The following is a 21,060-nucleotide window of genomic DNA, read 5'->3' as shown; positions in this document are numbered from 1 at the left end:
CACGCCCCTTACCATAACTGCGAGTTTCATCTGCTCAAGTGTAAATATTAAGGATGGCGTCAATTTCAAACCAATTCAAGTGTGATCAGACTTAAGAATGTTAACAAACAAGAGGATTGAACAGAAAGGATTTCATGCACGGACTTTGCAAGCACGGATTTCACAGGATGTTTCAGGGTGGTATGTTTGTTTTTTTGTAATTTTCTTATACATTTTACGTTATACACCATTTAATCATCAAAACAATGGTAATACAAACAGTCATCGATCACAAAACCAAGGTTCATTTTACTAAAGGGGCGGTGAACAGCCTTACAAAAGCGAGAGCTTACAAAAGCTTCAGTATACTATATCAACACTAATGTTGGCTAGCAGTCGAGCAGAGGCAAAGCTTTGCCCTTTGTTTACATCGTAGCAACAACATAAAACTTATAATTGGAACTGTTAATAGAAAATGCAACTACAAATAATAAGACATATTTACAAGTTGTGATCCACAAACAAGTGATTGTCCCGTCAAAGTGGGAACTGCTATTTCAGGAGAAGCTTTTTTGCGTAGCCTGCATTGTGGTTCTGGAAGCTGTTCACAATAATGTGCAGGACACAGATAAACGTTGGGGTTATAATGTTCAGGAAAAGTGTTAAAAATAAATTTAAACCACTCTAAGTTCGTCAGCCTTAGGAAGGTCAAACAAATGAGTTGTGGAAAAAAAAACAGCGTCTCTTTGACATAGCAGCTGCTCAACCAGGCCTCAACCCCTTTTTTGCGTATTCCGTAGGCAGAGATTATTTAAATTAGTAACATTGTGACTTCACAAAGTCTGGAAAAAATGTGTTGTAGTCCAAACGAGTCCTTCGTTATAGTTCTTGTTTAGTGAATTCTGTTAAATAAAATATTTCCCTTTGGAGTGAACTTTGTAACCTTGCAGATCTTTTTTTATCCTCAAACAGCAACATTACACACTAACTAAAGTTGAAAAAGTGAAAAAGCACAACATGACCCCTTTAATTTCTTTCAAAAAAAAATACTGACCCTAAACCTTTAAATGATAAAACAAATCATTTTAAAAGTACATTTAGGCATCAAAACATTATAATACAGTATAAAAAATAATAGGGAAACTGAGCACAGTTAAATATCCAATGTTGACCAATACCAAATACATTTCTTTTAAAAAATCTGTAATATCAGCAGATAAGCAATATGGTACCGATATACTGTGAATCTCTTTATGAAGACTAGGAATATAGCACACAAATCATATAGACTACACTTATCGTTTAGCACTTTTTTGGAAAAGAGCAGCCTGATCATTGTTCTAAATATCTCCTTTTGTGTTTCACAAAAGACAAAAAAAATCATATTGGTTGCAATCACGTTCATTTTAGGCGAGCATCCATTTAACTTTTTGCCTTACATTTTCAAAAGGCAAAGAAGAAAGGCCCTAACCCACAACAAAATAACTATTTTAGAGCCGTGAATGAAACTTTAATGGATACGTCAGCTGGTCCTCTGAGTTAATTGAACTGCATATGAAGCACAACAGTGAGTGGAGTGAATTCTGATACGACTATTATAGAATTCACTGCAAGGGGTCAAACAGCCCAGCAGCAAGAAGATCCTGTGCAGTGTGACACATTCAATAGGCATCAGTTAGCAGCCGGTGAGTGAATATCGACAGAGACTCGGGGGTTCTGATCCGCTGTGAATGCAGATTTGACAATAGCTGTATTCTGTCAAAGCGAATCTGTTTGTGGCAAATTATCCTCTTCCCCACTGCATAGATGGTGTTTGACTCGGCAGGGCAACACAAAAATCACACAGCAGACAGGATTATAGGATTATAGGCAGAAATTAGGATTGGATTATAGGATAGGCACTATGGAGGGCAGCAAAAAGTAAAGGTCTGGCTCTGCGTTTCAGACAAGACCAAGAAAACAGACACCCTGTAAACTGACCATAACATATGGGATAATTCCACCAAAACTAGGGATGCATAAATAAAGGTACTAGTAGTGCTGCACAATTAATGGAATAGATAATGACTAAGAAAGTGAATTTCTGTTTCATTGTATAACAATCTCGCTGAAATCTATGGAGCACAGGGCTCAAAAATTCTACACTGGTCACAATTTAAAGCACAACTATAAAAACCATCTGTTGAATAAAATAAGATTATTATTATTATTATTATTGGCATCTCTTACTTGGCATCAACCATCTTTTCCAACAAGGATTCAGCTACAGCCTTCTCCTTCATCTCCATTGGGATGCGGTCGGTGGGACGATGGGATTCCACGTCACTTAGTTCATGCTCATTGGGAGTCATTCCCATCATCCTCTTCTGCCTAATGAGGGAAACAAAGACAAGTATGCTACTGGAGCACCAGGGATAGATGAACACTTGTTATCAGAGCCTGACATTTTTATCTTATAGGTAAATATACTGTGCATCATGAATGCAAAGTACTCTAGGTTCACTTTATTTTGAAATTCACTCACTGGTCACTGACTCACCTATAGTCTTCCAGCTGCCGGTGTATCTCTGGACTCTGCGTGAACTTCACTTCATTAACATAACGTCTTTGTTGGTCTTCGCTGCAAATTTCTGGACGCAAGCGATCTGAAGGAACACAGCGGAGAGACAGAGGGGCGAATGGATTTAATGAAACTACAGCAATAAAACAATATCAACGTTAAGTGGAGTGAGAGAAGAACTTTCATTTTTACTGGTGAAGGCCTTACCCAGTTCAGATGCTAAGTTATTTGGCACTGATACTTTGAGAATCTGGAAGATAGAAGGAATGAAAAGAGAGAATGGTAAGAAATTGCATTATATTAATTATAAAACTTAAAGTTGATGTTTTTGTCCTCCATTGTAGACTGTAATTCAGCACAGCACCACCAGAGGTCATAACAATATAAATAACCAGATTCCACATGTCAACAGCCTTCATGTCAACTCTAAATTATATATCGAATAGAAAAAACTTAAAAATGAAACATGAAAAAAAAAAAAAAGTCATTCATCAGGGGAGGTCATTCCCATGACCCAAACCGGAAGTTAGGGTAGGACAAACACTAAGATGACACAGAAAAGGATGAAAAAAAGGACAAATAACACACCGAGAAAAATGTTACATTGGACAGAAGGGATATGCAGACAGACTTGGGGAAAAGGACAAAGACAAAAAATCAAGTCTAAACAAAGATGGATTGGGGGAGAAACAGATGAGCAGGGAAATGACATGATACAGTATCATAAGAAATTAAAAGAAAGAACTGGGTAACATACAGTCTATCTCTAATGACTATATTAAAGGTATTCAAAATATAATCATAAAGAACCAGAAAAATTAACCCATACCAATGATGAAATTAAGAAGCACTCCAGTCCAGTCATTTACTTATTTTACTGCAAAATAAAACCCACTTGAAAAAAAAAAAAATCTTATCACTCCAAATGCTTACTGCCTAGTTAGACAAACATTTCAGTCACTTTAATGCAATACAGACATACCTGTCTGGTATGATGATACAAATATAATAGCCTAAAATCATTTTAAACAGCTTTTTGTGAATAATTTTATAACTATTAATCATGCTGTTTTCTGACCTTATAATAATTAAAAGGTAATGGAGTTGCAAAATGAAAAAAATAAATAAAAAAGATAAATAAAATGACAAGGAATGACGCAGACATGTGATGGTTATGTGCCAACTACCATTCTGCATTTTTCTAAATTTCATCAGAATTTTCTTTCCAAATCTCTTGTTTTTGCAACATTTTTGTATTTTTTTTTATGTTCCATGTATAAATTTAGGTTAATCTGCCTATTTAAGAAAACAATGAACAAAAACTATTTCTCCACTTTGAAAGACAACAAGCTCAAAGATAAGATTGACAAACAGCAGATCATCTGTGTGATAAATAAAATACCCCTTCAAAAATATTCCCCAGGTTTCCTTTAGGGGGTCTAACAAAAACAGAGACAATAAAACGAGGGTAGACTGAAAATTGTGACAGAACAAAGAGGAAAACTTGTAAAGAGATAAATAAACTTGACAGCTGGATGTCTAGAACTCTGTTCACATACCGCTCCTTTTTCAAGGAAAGTGTTGTAGAATTCCCCAAAGTGCTTCTTTGTGTCTTTGGCACTGAAGTTCTTGAAGAGGTCAGCATGAAGGTAACATAGCTAGAACAGGGGAAAAGAGAGAGAGAATGAAGGCGGGAGATTAAAGAAAACAAGAGTAAGAAAACTGACAGATGTAGACACCAAAAAAAGAGGGATAGTGATGTGTGCTATGTTAACCTATACGTGGACTTTATTGACTGGATGGAGAGGCAGTTGCGTTTTTTAGAGCAGTGAGAAAAGAGTATCAGGAAGAATGACAGGGATAAATGGGCCAATCTAAAATTAATGAACACAACATAGTACCTGCTGGATTTGAAACCAAACATAACTGGTCTAACTCAATAATACATTATAGGTCCACAAAAGGAAAACAATATAGGGTAAGATGTCCACCTCACTCCTACTAATTTACTAACCAACTAATTTAGATTATTCATCTGAACATTAGCATCTGTGAGATGTATCCTATCAGAAGAGTTTTGAGGTTAAATGAAATTTGGGAGACGGTACCTGGGGTAGATCACATTGGCTGCATGCCAAACAAAGGAAGAAATACTCATGCTTTAAATCACATGAAAAGGGCTTTATCTGAATACTAATACATACATGACACCCTCACCCCCTAAACACACACATCATTCATAGCCGAACAAGAGATAGTGTAAGAAACACACAGAGCCTCACATACTAAAGTAAGCGCATGCATGCGAACTGACAAAAATAAACTGGCACACATTCTGTAATTTCTTACCACAGGAGCACAGTCAAACTGTAACATGACATGATGAACGAAGACCAGCAGGTGGGTGGGCCTGGACTTCAACAGTTCAATACTGTTAAAGTGACTGCACTGATCATCCACCATCTGAGAAGAAAAGTGTTTACATGCATATTAAGAAATAAAATAAAAACAAACAGTTTGGTAAGATTTTAAATGTCTATGAAAGAAGTCTCTGATGCTCACAAAGGCTGCATTTATTTCTTCCAAAATACAGTAAAATTAATAATACTGTGAAATATCATTACAATTTAAAATAACCGTTTTCTATTTTAATATATTTTAAAATGTATTTTATTGCGGTGATGACAATTTCAGTGTAATTTTTGATCAATTTAATGCATATTCCAAATATTTTTTACCTCAAATATACTAAAAGAACTACTAATTCTGAGCTAATGTTTCACTCACAGGTTGCTCATCATTCTCAAAGTCTTCATCCTCTGCTCCGATTATATTCATGGCTGGATTCGAACTCTGAGCACCTGACGGCCCGCGCTGTGGAGAGAGAAAGATCAGATTTAACAGAAATAATCTTAAAAAACAGCACAAAAAAACATTACCGTTTTACAGCTAACGTTTGTAGGATTTATTTTTATTTTTAATATTGGTAGATGAGTTTCATTACAGGACTCAAAAATAAAAGGATGGCCTGATGGCCCGGTTTAAATATAGAACACTTTTAATAAAGAAGATGAAGTGTTGGTAAGGAAGTAAAAGAATGTATTGTGGCCATCTACACAATACTAATAAAGAACAGTTCCCTCCACACTATAAAAATGACTAAAAACAAAGCCCTTAAAAAATGTCACATACTGCGTGTAACATTATACTGCTATTATGAGATGATTTCTAATTAAAGGAGAAGAATTGAAAACATTAAGTAGCTGCCACAAATATTCTGACTTCAGGCTAAATTAAAAGATTCATGCTGTGAACCGGAGCTCAGGGAGCCAAGGAGAACATTTAAACATGGAGAAGAGTGAATTAATATTCATACTCTACCACCTAAATGAAGCTCATTCTTTCACAAAAGTAACAAGAGGCTAAACTGTGTGATCAGATTTCTATTTCCACCTGTTGATAAGAAACTAAATTGAATCAGAGGAATATTCCATAAACCGGACCAATGCATCTGGCCAATGGCTGTAAATGTAACAGTGTTCTACTGTGAGAGTTGCTAAGAACAAATTTCCTCTGTGCTCTGTCACTGTTGTGCAATAATAACTCAGTGGAAAGAGGCTGAAAATCCCTGTACAAGTCAAACTCCAGCAATTCAACAGACTAACAGGGTTTACTTCAGTAGAAACAAAAAAGCAATTCTGATACTGCAAGTACAAGCAGAGCAAATGTTTTCTTAGTGTAAACATTTTAATCGCAGATAAAATGTGCATGCGTTGCCGTTAACTAAACATTTAAAGGGATAGTTTCCCCCAAAAATAAACATTGTCATGATTTACTCACCCATATGCTGTTCCAAACCTGCATGACCTGTATCAGAAGAAAGTCATACTGGTTTGGAACAATAATGATGACAGAATGTAAATTTTTGGGTGAACTTCCCCTTTAAGCATAGAGAGAGAGATATTTGCTCAAGTCAGAGCAACACCCAGTAGTGTTTTTTACATTCCTGAATGAATCAGTGTTTTTGAACAAATAGGTTGAATGAATGATTCAGTGACGTACTCATAAAGCCGTCACTTGTTGCCCCCTACTGGTGTAGCAATGTAACCTGAAGTAAGATTTTGGATTGTCAAAAAGTACCGACTTTGGTACCAAATTTGACGCTTTGAGCGCTGTTGAGCAAAATCGTAAACACCTCTGATTGCCCATTGTGCTCACACGCTTATCGGATATGTCTGTGATTGGCTACAATGATCAGCGCTTCAAAAACATGTTGTAAATATACATCAATCTTCACCGAGCGCTTACAAAAACGACTTGATACCGAAGTTGGTACTTTTGAGAACACTAGTAAGATTCACTACAGAGAGGGACTCCCTTATAGCTAGACTGCTATGTTTAGGACTTTACCATTGTACTTCCCGGACTCTGCTAAACCCCCTCAGAAAGGTCAAACCCCCTTCAGGCTGGTGAGAATATGGAGGAGTATAACTCATTGCACAAGACACTCAGAGAAGAGTCAGCTGTGCCGCCCCACCTACTACAGCACATTCCTGATTTTATTAAGCATCCAGAAACATTTGCGTCTCGGCAGCTGTAATGTCAGACAGTATATGCCTTTGTATTTGAGTTGTATTCATTGTCCATAACCTGATGCGAATTAGATCTAATATAACACAAATAAAACTCTTTCACTACCCCTTCGATAATATTCTTTTCATGTAAATAATCTGTGTATTCAATCATGAGATGCAATGCATAGTGCATTGTTTTGGTAATAATGGTGGAAACTGATTATACCATCTCTGTTATCAAATCAGATGCAGGCCACTTATAAAAACATCAAGAACGAATGGAAACAAACCCCGTTTTGGGCGTCTTCATAATCCATGCTGTCGTAGTTTGCACCAACACTGGTAATCTGAGGTCCTGCAAAGACAAGACATCATGAAAGGCTAGAACGGCATCCTGTGTCAACAATACAACACAAAGTGGACCACATACAAACATACTGCCACGTGCAAAGCAGATTGGGCCATCTGATACAAGTATACAGAATGGAGAACAACAGCATCAGGATCAGCCAATAAATCAATAACAGACAGACCAATGTGGAAGAACTAGAGCTAGATACCATTACGGTCTATCAATGAGCAGGGTTTTGAATGAAAAAAAGTGACTTCATTTCATTCTCAGTGGTCAAAAGATCTATAGTTCAGTTTGTTGTTTTGCTTTCCTTATCATCCGCCTTCAGAATAATAGATACAAGATCTTTACTGCAGGAGAGATTTTAAAAAGAATTTTTCGCTGCTCAGTGTCCTGCCAATGTGTTTGTCTACTCATTCTCCAATATAAAACAAAGGCTTCTTATGATCTAATCTCAATGAGCATCAATACCGGCATTAGGGTACTGTGTACTGCATTGAGTTTCACAGTGAAAGTGCACCAACTTTCAGACAAAAAAAAGCAGATAACAGGGGGATGTCTTTGCATACCAGACTACCGTATGCAGCTGTTGGGACAATGGCCTTGTCCTCTGCACTGAACCAGTATGATAGCAAAAGCCTAAAATAACTGCTAATGGAGCGGTGTTTGTGTTTGGGTTTTATCAGCTGCTTTAATCAGCCAAGTCTCTGAGATCTTCAAAGCTTTCCAAAGCACTGCGTCTACAGTGCAGGCAAGCATAAAGAGACAGGAGCAAGAGAGAGAGAGAGAGAGAGAGAGAGAGAGAGAGAGAGAGAGAGAGAGAGAGAGAGGGAGGAAGTGGGTGTAATTTCCTCAGGAAACGATCAGAGACATTTTTTTGTCAACCTGTCTGCAAAAGTCATGTTCAGAGTAACAGAGAGCATAAACAAAGGAAAAAGACAAGGAGGGACAAACACATAGACAAGTGTATGACACAAAGGAGAAAAGTGAAAAGATTTATGGCACTTTCCACAAATAGGGTATACTTTGGTGTCCCATTATTGTTTTAAAGCATTATAGGCACAACAACTATGTTTTCATTTATAGTGAGAACTATTAAAAATGTTAGATGAACTATTATCACATTTAAAATTAATCTAGCATGAAAAGTAGCTAGTGCGCAATACATCAAACGTCTGTGAACCCCAGCCGATTTTGGTCTGTCCCACATCAGGGGTCTTGACCTTCTCAACTATCTACTATCTTGACCTAACAAACAATTCAAATACTACAAAATCAAAACCATTTTTGATCTATTCAACTGACATTCAAATTATTGTAGCAAAAAACTACAAATATTTTTTAAATCTAGGCTAATTTAAAAATTCTGTTCATTTCATTTAGACGCAAACGGTCTCATTCATGAAACATTCGTAAATATAAGAGTAAATATGAGAGTGATTTGCACGTAAAGAGACCTTCCCGAAAAACTCATCTCCTGATTCACAAATACTTCGTAAACGTCAGATGTGATAGTGAAATGTGTGTGTGTGTGTGTTAATGAATTCCAATCAGTCGTAAATGGGACGCGCGTGCAAGCTCATTCTCAATTACCATAAATCCCGCCCATTAAATCCGACTGACAACTATATATGGGCATCATATTATGACACCAAACGAAGGATTTCAACATGTCTTCTCAAAAGCGAATGAAAAAGAAAAATTTCTCAGATGCAGAAATCGACGTTTTATTACCAGAAGTTCATTCAAAACACCACATTTTATTTTCAAGCATAGGTTACATAGTGGCATATCAGGTCCTAAAAAAAAGGAAGTTTGGCAGCATAGCCTATTACAGATGCAGTTAATGGAGTTTCATCTGTTAATAAAACAGTCCCAAAGTAAAAAGAAAAACCGTATGTAATTACTATATATAATATTTTTTCAAAATGCTGTGTAAATATGTACCCGATTAAGGTGAATTAAAATGCAGCCTTAGTTATTAATGAGCAAAACGTTCGGATGTTAAACTCACTATTTACGCGTGGCTGGGAGCAGGTGTAGATTTCTTTCGTACCAACTAACATTTGGAAAATACATTTTAATGAATCCGAAAATTTACGCCAGAACCACTTTACACACGATTTACACAAAAATTCGTTCTGCTCGTGTTTCATGAATCAGACCCAAAGTGTTTATTGCTAAAAAAAATTATTGCAAAAAATTATAAATAAATAAGGAAACTATTTAGACTAAAATAAAAACTAAATTAACCAAGAACTATTTAGACATTTTGAATTTTAAACTAAATTAACCAAGAACTATTTAGACATTTTGAATTTAGAAAATAAAATAAAGTACAATACATTTAAAAAAAAAAAATGGTTTCAGGCTCTATTTTGCATCCAATTCATGGAAAGCGTATAAAGTACGGCTAGTGAAGATGCTTTCTCTCTCTTTTCGTGACACTGCCTTCGTCTCTGTCACAAAGAGAAAACATCACAATATCAGCAGAATAAAGAAAGAAAAACAACAAATAGATGAAGTCATTCATGCATACATGTGGAAACTGAGCGGAAAAAACATCTGTAACCAAAAACAAGTCAAGTGAGAACAGTGATGGAGGATAAGAGAGGAAAGAGGAACTGACAGATAAAAAAATAAGTGGGTAGAAAAACGATAAAAGCCATAACTGTTCCAGACATCACATTCACAAGCTTTACTGAGACAGGACTGTAAAATTCATGAACTTTGAGTATGACTCGGATAACATGCTAAAATGTGATTTTGATAAATGACAACCTAAAAGACATTTAAATACACCCACAGCTTTTAATAAATCATCTCAACAGCTGTCAAGATCAATCAGCGAGCGTTAAGCACAGACTTTCTTCAAGAAAGAGAGAAAGATCTGCATGGTGGTCACTGGTCAGAGACAGTGTGTATCTTCCCAATTTAACTGAGAATGAGAGCGTGGAGCCACTGGGGTGTTACAGGTGGGGTTAATGAGGTCTATCGCTCGCTATCTCCTCAGAAGTATGTAATGACTGCACTCTTTCTCTCTGATTCTCTCTGGACTGTGTGGTATTTCAATACTGCAGGAGATTAGAGATCTCTGAGCTTCTCTCAGTCGTTCCAATAAGAGCAGAGGAAGGGTGGCGTACAGGCATGTGGCCTCACTGACCATGTGAGCATGAAGAGGAGAGAGAGAGAGAGAGAGAGAGAGAGAGAGAGAGAGAGAGAGAGAGAGAGAGAGAGAGAGAGAGAGAGAGAGAGAGAGAGAGAGAGAGAGAGAGAGAGAGAGAGAGAGAGAGAGAGAGAGAGAGAGAGAGAGAGAGAGAGAGAGAGAGGAATAAACAGTGTTACAATGTTTAGAGCAAAGGACTGTAAGGATGTGTGACTATGAGGTGTTAACCTCTAATAAACATCACACACTCTCCACCCTTAACTTCCTTCTTTCTTGCCTACAGCGTTCCCATTTTTTCCTTTATCTAGCTATGTAAATTTAAATGTAATTTATTCCTGTGATGGCAAAGCTGAATTTTCAGCATCACTCTTCATTGTCGCGTGATCCTTCAGAAATCAATCTAATATGATGACTTGGTGCCCAAGAAACATTTCTTAACATACTATTAATGTTAATGGTGGTGCTGCTTAATATTTTTATGGAAACCATGATACAATTTTTTCAACATTCTTTACACACATAAACAACCTTTCTACTTCTTCCTTCAACTCTCTATCCTCAAGTATAGAAATAGGAAATTAGGAATGCTTGAAACACCATTAATTCTGAAAAAAGGAGGGGAGAAAAGCTTGTTATTCACCCTGCTGAGCACTTTTATCTCCTCCTGCTTTATTTCTATAGCCTCAACTTCCCATCATTGCTAATAGACGTAAACGTTGCCTGGAATATCCCGGAGGCATGCGTTCTGAAGAACACACTTAAAGGTAATCAAGACCCATTTCAGTACATTTCTTAAAATGCCAATTCCTGGATGTTTCGTACAGAAGCCTGGACATATAAAGGACACATTTCAAGTATTATCTATTACCGCTGCATTTTTTAAGCCATCTGTAATATTTGAGGCATCCACAGTATTAAATGCACCTGAAAAAGAATCAGAAACACTGATCCCTGGCAAAAAAATGTTTCCCTTGTTATGGAAGGCCAAACACATTTTCAGTCTGTTGCGTGAGGTTGGCAAGCTTGTGAATTTTCCGATTGCTTCCCTCCTTTAGATCTAACGCTTTCCAGCTTTCTGTTCTCGTTGGTCCTCCATTTTGTACTTTTTAACAGTATTCAAAATGAAAAATTGACTCAAATGTCAAATATGTCCCATCCCTAGCCAATATGCGCCCTCAATGCGCACTTTTGACAAACCCGCAAGCTCTGCAGCAAACCTCTACCCGATTACGTCACGAAAGTGTGGACTCGGAGGAAGATCGCGAGGGCTTTTAGGTTTCCATTTGGGACATGGCCATCATTGATCAGACCCTCATGACTTTGTGTAAAGGTCAATAAGTCTCTTAAAATATTAGATAATTTTAACTTTTATTACAAGGCATAAAAACATAACTTTCAAAAGTGAATTTAATAAATTTTCTAAAATACCTACTTTTTATTGATATCTACTAATTAAGATGTGGTTTGAAAAAATTATACCATTTTCAAGAATATTTTCAAATACTAAAAAACAATATTTAAAATATTCTTGAAAATTGATATAAAACTTTTCTTTATCACAGACACTCTTGAGAATTACAAGCTTGTAAGGATAGGGTTTGGGGGCTAAGCGGGACACTATTGTCCAACGGATGCAAAATCAAATGCTGGGCGAGTGAACCAGTGCCGCACCGCCGCATTGATTGGTAAAAGCCGTGGCAGCTTGCAGTCTCCCTCTAACTGTTTCCAAATGTGGGCTGCGAGTCCAGGGAGTAATCAGCCCGCTTCAAACACAGAGCCCTTTGACTGCACACAAACCTGGCCTGTCCGGCTGCCCAACAGACCTGCTCCACCACAGGCACGCCAACCGGGATTCAGCGAATTTGTGTGTAAGAGTGAGTTAACGTCTGAGTATGCATCTGTGTTTCATACACGTGTCCATGTAAGTTCTCACGTTGAACATCTCTGATTGGAGAACAGTTTTTCAGGAACTTTACATCATGTACCGTTTGTGTCCAACAGGCTGAGTGCTGGAGGGGCAGGGAATGCCAGGAAGCTCCAGCACTGTGATCTGCAGCCAGGAATCAACCCACCCTCTTTACGGAGCCAACCGCATTTAGACTATACGCCTAAAACACACTCCCAGAAACAACTATAAAGTCCTTTTAGCTGGTAGATCATCCAACTTTAACCTCCATTTTGAGTCAAGTCTGAGAGATGACTGTATCTGTACCTCTTGAAAATGTGCCAGTAACAAAAGGAAAATGCTAGAATTCGGTCAAAACAAGTAGTCTCAATGGAGACAGGTGATCACTCCGTAGCTCAACTCCCAGATCTGAACACTGGCATCACCACATCAAATCATTTTCCTGCCCTCCGCCAGCCTCGTTCGCTTTCCCCTCCACAGTCCTGTCACCACATCCATCATTCTGTCAGTTCATCACTCCACCCTGGGCGATCTGACTCAACCTGACTGCAACTCGTTTCTCTTCAGCGATTCCCGCCTGCATCACGTCTCACCGCCAAACATCTGAGGGAGGATCCTGGAACACCACATCATTTTCTGGCATATGCCCTTGCATCAAACATACAACACAGCTATGGTAATGAATAATTCCACCCATTTTAACTATTCATTTCAGCTTTTGAATCGTACCTAGTTCCAATTAAGGTTATTATCGTTAACTAAAACTATCACAAAGAAGAAAAAAAGGAGTTTGCAAAAAAATATAGAAAACAATAAACAGAAAATATAAATGTGCACTACAATATGAATGAAAACAAAATGGAAATATATAGAAAAAAAATACTTGTTTTTGTATTTTCAATGCTGGACAATGAACAACATGTAAAGCAACCAATCCCTGCTGGCTTGTACAGTACGTGAAATTTCGGGGCAGGTACATCAGAAATCGACGACACCACTATAACAAACCAGCATGGAGCAAAGTTGTCACAGCAAACATATGGTGCACTACACATGATTTCAGAGAAACAATGTAAAGACAATGCAAATTGTTTAGTTGATCTAAACAACCTCAAGCTAATGAACATATCTCAAGGATTATATGCCAGCATTAACATTGCAAAACTTGGCAAATCCACTATATAGTTGCTGTCCAGTGTATCTATCTAGTCCATATTGTGGAATCAAGAATGTTCCGGAGTTGCAGAGAGTGCTGATAGTAACTGCTGAATGTAGCAGTAATGGCACATTTACTGCGCAATCACTGCCAGTAAGTACTGCAGTATGGGGTGTAGTTGCGATTTTCGACAAATTGAACTTTGATCACAGACTCTGATGCTATTATTGTATTGTGCAGTTTCTGATGAAATGCAGTATGTATCGCCACAAAGAGATGGAACAAATTGTGGTGCTATGTGAAAAAAAATAAAAAATAGAATAGAATTACAAAATTAAACCTTAACTAAAATACCAAAAAACTAGTGACATTTTTAAAATGATAATAAATCTAGTTCAAATGTCCTGTGACCACTATAAAAACTCAATTCAATTCAAGCTTTAAGTACCACCATCATGTTTTTGTGAGATTAAATCATGTGCTGTTCCTACAATCGCTTAATCCAACTGATCACCGTCTGCCCCTCCATGAATGAACGACTTCAGTTCAGATCGCTTTGAATTCACAGTCAGTGTGAACGCACCTGAAGCGAACTACAGGCATCTCCCTGCGAGCAGATGGACAAAGACAGACGAAATGCTGCAGAACACAGGGATCTTGAGAGACATGTTTGTTTGTTTTTAAGTTGACAACTTTTAACTTGACACGGTATCTTAAAAAACCCATCGCTCACAGCAAGAGATGACACAACAGCCAAGACACTTTCTTTTCTGCTGTCATTGAATACCAACTCAGAGGCTCCATTACAAAAAATCCTTTAGTGTCTCTACTCTGTGGTCAATTTAGTCAATCTCTCCTTCATTCTGTCTTCTTGAACTTTCCATTTCCTTGTTTCAAATGGCCCCAGTCGACTCGTGCCTCTCTATTTACTTTTCACATGAAAATATATCCCATTTTGTACCTTCTCTTTTAGACTCTGCATCTCTGTCACAAAATATATTTAGCTCACTTTAAGCTTTATATTTTCCACTTATGTCTTTGGATAACGTTAAAGCGTCCACATACACCTTTGCTTCCTAACAACTTACAACCACAATTCACACACAGCGAACACATCCAGCTTCCACAAACATACCTCCCACCCAGACATACGCCACTACTATTACTCATGACAAGACATAGGGTTCTTTGTTAATGGGTCAGAGAACACCAACAGTTTCTGTTGCTTCAGCAAAGCATGCCAAAAACATCACATTACACGTATACACACATCCCCAGCACACTGTGAGAGCTTTGTCACTGCATAAACACACAAGCAGGAGACATTCTGCTGCTGTTTGCACTGGCCTTCTGATGTCTCATTTCAGTAGATATTTGCAAACTTGACTTACCAGAAAACCAAATTAGCTCATTTAAAGCTCTATACAATAAAAACAGATAACAGAACAACTTTTTACTCTTCTGCGACAAGAAACTACTTGACTGATCTCATGTTCTCACCTGCACAGACATTCATGCATGCACACAAACTTACTAGGTTTGTCCAATCATTTTTTTTTACCCGCAACAGATCTTTTCATATTAAAATTAATTTTAAACAGCGTTATGTGAGGCCTTCAAGGACAGTTCACCTGAATTCTGTCGAAATTTACTCAACTTCATGTTGTTTCCAAACATGTCTGGAAAAAAATGTGTATATATACTGAAAGTCAATGGGGTCTAATAAGGGTCGGCGATATTATGACCAAAGTCTAATATCTTGATAGGAGTCATTTTATTTCACGATAACAGTATATATAGTATATATAGTTTTTTTTATGGAAATAACGTTGTAAAGTTGCAAACATCGTAGATGACATTCAAATTTCATAATTCTCAATTGTTTCAATACCACAGCAAAAAATAATACTTAGCCAAATATAAGTAAAAAGTTCTTATTGAAGTGCTTATTGAAGACAAGTAAAGATTCTAAACAATAAGTAATTAAATAAGATTAAAGAATTAATTACAAGAATATAGTATACAATAGAACAAAGATACAACTAAAAAAAAGTAGTTTAAGTTGTTTTTTCGGGTACGTTAGGTCTAAAAGAAATATTAAAATGAAACTATCACGTAATAGCCTACTAAAGAAACTGAATAAAGTAATAAAATATAAAAAGTAGAACACTGCACAATCATCACTGCATGAATTACAAATGGTTGCTTTTAAAACTACAAAAGTTATTCAGTCAAGAGCAGTGAGTGATTTTCTCTTTTTCTTTATATTAAGCCTAACCTCTACCGAACCTGCTTGACACGCGAGAACAAGCCTCATTGGTTCTTGCGGAAGCTCAAACATGCTGCGTAACACACTAGAATGAACCACATTGGTTCTCGTACTTCAAGCGATCATGCTCATACTTCCGTTTACCACAACTGATGTGTGAGTTGATGAATGTTTATATGTAAATAAAAGCCTAAATTAAATATTTTCACCTTTGAGACAAATTGGACTAAACCACTCAATTCATATGGATTAGTTTTACGATCTCTTTATGAACTTTTTGAAGTGTCAGTGGTAGTTGCGTAGACTGTCAATGGAGAGTACAATAATCTTTATTTCATTAAAAAGATCTTCATTTGTGTTCCAAAGATGAACGAAAGTCTTGGGTTTGGAATGACATGTGGGTGAGTAAATGACAAAATAGTGTTGTCAAAAAGTACGGACTTCAGTGCCAAGTCTGTACTGAAATTTTAAACGTGATCCTTTGAGCATTGTTGAGTGGAATCGTAAATACCTCCGATTGCGCATTGTGCTCACGCGCTCTTCAAATATGTTTGTGATTGGCTACAATGATCAGTGCTTCAAAAACATGTCGTTATAGATTACGCTATTCACGAGCTCTCGAACATCAATTACGCTATTCACCGAGATCTCAAACGCTCCCGTGCATGGATCATTGTAGCCAATCACAGACATATCCGATAAGTGTGTGAACAACACAATGGGCAATCAGATATGTTTACAATTCCGCTCAAATCATCACATTTTTTGTGATGTCGAGTCGGTAATTTTGACAACACTATGGCAAAATTTTCATTTTTGGGTGAACTAGCCCTTTAACTTTTTTTCAAATTACTGTGTGCCACTTGTTATTACAAAATATGATTTCCCATAAGCAGCACATTATAATTCCTATGGTTAATGACATTATTCTCCATTCCAGGAGTAAATACAAAGCACTAACTGTCTATTGAAAAACAACAGTGTATGAGAGAAGGTGAGACACACAGTGAGAAAAAGGCATGGTAAACGAGAGATATACAAAATGAAATGGTCTGCATTCCTCATCATTCCGCATTCAAAAGAAAGAGTCTGTAGCATTAGTCTGGACAAGATTGTACTTGCCTCTCTGTATGAAAGTCAGAGAGAGAGAGACAAGCAATGTCAGAACAGGAAGAGGAAGTGGTAAGGCACCCCCATTGTTTCAGTTATTATCCACCCAAATGACAAATCTGGGAGAAAGGCACTTCACCAACTTAGACTGAGTAACTTATTGCACGGTGTACAGGTGCTACAGTAGTAACGTGATGCCCAAGCCTTGAAATACCGGCAGTGCCACACACAGTATTTTCAAAACGGTAGTACCGTGAAGCATGGTCGAGTATATTCTCATGCAATATATGCTTCAAGCAATACTCAAGCTGAATTAATTGGCATGTATTTTTTAAGTCCAGTATTTTAGGTGCCATTTACACTGGACCCGTGACGAAGCACAACGGAATGAAACACAATGTGAGAATTTGACAGCATCTTTTGACAGAAATGTAAATATATGTTCAGAACTGTACTATTTATGTATTATCACTGCAATAATTATGATAAAATTTCATGCAAACTGTACATAAGCAATACAACAGAATATCCCCTGCAATAATGACACATCCACACGATAAAAGAAGTATTGCAACGACTTGGTATTGACAACCCTAACTTGTACTAATCTAAACAGCTGAAGCAACTTAAAGGATCACTTCTAAAATACCTTACTGTAAAAAGTGTTTTTCATACATTAATGTTTAAAAGATTTTTAAGTAAGACTTTTTGGGGGAATTAAATTAATACTTTTATACAGTAAGGATGCATCAAATTGGTCAAATGTGACTGAGGACATTTACATTGTTACAAAACATTTCTATTTCAAATAAATGCTGTTCTTTCTATTCATCACAAAATCCTGAAAAGAAAGCATGAAGGTTTCCGCAAAAATATTAAGCCGCACAACAATTTTCAACATTGATAATAATAAGAAATATTTATGGAGCAACAAATCATCATTTTAGAATGATTTCTGAAGGATCATGTGACACTGAAGACTGGAGGAATGATGCTGAAAATTCAGATTTGCCTTCACAAAAATAAATTACATTTTAAAATCAATTAAAATAGAAAACAGAGATTTTACTGTCATAGTGAAAATAAGAGATGTCTTTCAAAAACATGACAAAAATCTTACTGACCGCATACAGTAGTGCATTCTAATAATTGATACTGCACACATTGCACGGGATGATTGTACAGATTCTAGATAAGAAGACTTGCTTTGAGATTTTTAATACAAACTAACTTGAATATTGCAGATTGTGTACATAGCCAATCCAACTGGCTTTCGTGACAACCTAATCATTCCACCTTTTCCACGGAAGTACAGTAATTAGGAATCTCTTTGTAATGGGTTGTACCATAGCCAAAAAGGCCTGAAGCTCTTTATTGTTGACCTAAAACTTTTTGCAACAAAGTAACTGTATTGTTGTCTTCCTGTTTTTCCATTATGAACTACAGTAACGTAATACCACAAACTGCTAAAACAACACTTGTGTTTGGCCATTCCATGTGTTAGTCCCATGACAAAATAATCTATATAACAAAATAATCTGAACTGAACTGATTTAAAGGATTATACAACATTAGTTTTCAGTCCAAATAATAGGTAAATATTTTAAAATGCAACAACCTGGTTGTCCTGCATCCTCAATAAACAAGCTACAGTTAGTGCAAAAAGCAGCTGCTAGAGTTTTTACTAGGTCAAGAAAATATGATCATATAACACCAATTTTATCATCTCTACACTGGTTACCTATTAAGTTCCGTATCAATTACAAAGTATTACTACTGACCTATAAAGCCCTAAATGGTCTAGCTCCTGTGTATTTAATGGACCTTCTATTGCCCTACAATCCATCGCGTTCTTTAATATCACTAAATTCTAGGCTTCTGGTCATTCCTAGGATATCCAAGTACACTAAAGGAGGGAGGGCATTCTCACATTTAGCTCCTAAACTCTGGAATAGCCTTCCTGATTTTGTTCGAGGCTCAGACTCGCTGTCGCAGTTTAAAACTAGATTAAAGACGCATCTCTTTAGCCAAGCATTCACATAATGCTTACCTTTTATACCACTGTTGAATCAGATCAACGCATTAATATTATGAACAGCAGCTACGCTAATTATTTCCCATCTGCTTTTCTTGACGCTAGTCCCGAGGTAAATAGCGTTCGTCAGCTCCAGATTGTATCCAGCCTCTCACGGAGACTTCAGATGCCCCTACACCTGCGGTGAGATGACTAAATGCCTGTGAAGAGACGACTCGACGCCTGGAAGAAGAGACGACTCAACGCCGGCGATATGTTATGCCCTAAATTAATACATGATTGATTAACTAACTGTATTTTTTCTATGTACATTTCTGAAATGCACTTTCTGTAAAGCTGCTTTGAAACAATATGTATTGTGAAAAGCGCTATACAAATAAATTTGAATTGAATTGAATTGAATCAAGGAAACAAGCAATGAGAATGTTTACATAAAACAACACTGGGATGAAACCCGAGTACTATCAGCTGATAAAGAAGTACAGGCAGGTTAACTGATGACTGCAATTTCTCTTCAAATGCATCCAATAAAATTTATGAACAAGGCTCACTCCATGAAGGTTAAACTAATCTAATCCCAGTTCACTCTAGCTGTCAGACGGTCATAGCTAGGAACTACATCAAGACTAACGATGCTTCTTAAGTGCTCCTTGCTCAAAAATGTAATGGACTACGGTGGTTTTCTACACAACGAATTACCTGGAAGACAAACATAAAATGTAAACAATGAACTACATCCATTTACCTTGACAAACTGTAAAAACAAACTGAGTCTGAAATTAAAGATACTTTATGCATGGACAAGTACAAGGGCTACAATTTGTACTCAGTTTATTAAAGTAGATCAATAAAACTCATAATAAACCCTATTTGTTTCTACCTGCCAGGGCTTATAAACGTATAAAACATTATACAGCAAGCAATTTCTGGCTCAAATTTGATAGGTTGAGTGGGGTTTCAAGAGTGCAGTTATTTAATATAACAGCAAAGGGATAAAGACCGGAGAATGTGAGTGGTGTAAAATTGAAACAAAGCTAGGAGCAAGTTTTCTAAAATTGAAGTTACTGTTTTCTCTCACGAATAGAAAGAGGTGAAACTTTGCTTGCAGCAATTAGTATTTTCTCCTCACCGGGGTTTCTCTCACCAGTGACATACAAAACACGGGGTGGAACATCAGCCCAGTGATTATAGAAGGCCTGGAGCAAGGAGTGCAAATCCACTTATTAATGCTGATCCAGACCAGGCTTTCAGTTTGTTTGTTGGTTGGAGATCAGTAAAAGTTGTTGCACTGGTTTATTTTGGAACCATTTTATTTGACGGAGAAGAAATATTTATTAGTTACTTGTGTATTTAACTGTTGTATAAATGCAAAATGACAATCGCGCGGAATTAGAGCCGTACTAGGCTACTATGCAGTACAACATATCACTCACTTGAGTAATATTAATCAAATTCATTTTAAAAAAACTCAAGACTCGTGTTACATGCATGCTATGAACTACAGTTGATATAATCAGCTTATACATGTATGAAATGAATTGCAATAGCGCTTATCATCATTGCTGATCAGGCTGAAATATCAATAACAACGCAAACGGTGATTATGTTGAGACTGCTTTTGCATGTAGCCTACTGCAAACATTTGTCAAGACATTTTAAGTACAATTATTAAGCTGTCAAAGATTGAGAGCAATTTTATTTGCTTATTCAAAACATATATCGATTCGAGGACAAGATGGATTCAAATATTATCGTTGCTGTCTGTTTGTTGAAAATAGAGGCGCGGGTCGACGGAAATAATAGGAATGCTGGCAAAGGTTACATATTGTAGCAAACACAACATTCCTCTTGCTGAGCAGAGGCAAACTGGCAGGATCGGATCGCTCGCGGATCATGCTAGTAATCAAGCATGCGAATGCTCCTCTCTGATGACAAATCACATCATTGAGCACA

The 21,060-nt window shown here is 37.0% G+C and overlaps 1 protein-coding gene across 4 annotated transcripts in view; it reads right to left on the bottom strand.

The window, feature by feature from the left end:
* Positions 1 to 21,060, bottom strand: part of arhgef1b (Rho guanine nucleotide exchange factor (GEF) 1b) — a 47,240-nt gene that overhangs the window by 25,813 nt on the left and 367 nt on the right. For all 4 annotated transcript variants that reach the window (XM_056267818.1, XM_056267819.1, XM_056267821.1 and 1 more), the window contains exons 2-8: positions 7,404 to 7,468; positions 5,327 to 5,413; positions 4,889 to 5,002; positions 4,099 to 4,197; positions 2,747 to 2,789; positions 2,519 to 2,624; positions 2,209 to 2,349 (exon numbers count right to left, since the gene is read on the bottom strand). In XM_056267818.1, the coding sequence (XP_056123793.1) occupies positions 2,209 to 2,349; positions 2,519 to 2,624; positions 2,747 to 2,789; positions 4,099 to 4,197; positions 4,889 to 5,002; positions 5,327 to 5,413; positions 7,404 to 7,430 (617 nt within the window). In that variant the 5' untranslated portion in view covers positions 7,431 to 7,468. The remainder of the gene's footprint in view (positions 1 to 2,208; positions 2,350 to 2,518; positions 2,625 to 2,746; positions 2,790 to 4,098; positions 4,198 to 4,888; positions 5,003 to 5,326; positions 5,414 to 7,403; positions 7,469 to 21,060) is intronic.

This window comes from Rhinichthys klamathensis, unplaced genomic scaffold, assembly GCF_029890125.1.
Source record: "Rhinichthys klamathensis goyatoka isolate OS25496 unplaced genomic scaffold, OSU_Roscu_1.1 h1tg000262l_1, whole genome shotgun sequence".
In the NCBI taxonomy this organism is placed as follows: Eukaryota; Metazoa; Chordata; class Actinopteri; order Cypriniformes; family Leuciscidae; genus Rhinichthys; species Rhinichthys klamathensis.
The sequence above is the reverse complement of the archived record's forward strand: the minus strand, read 5'-3'. Positions and strand labels throughout refer to the sequence as shown.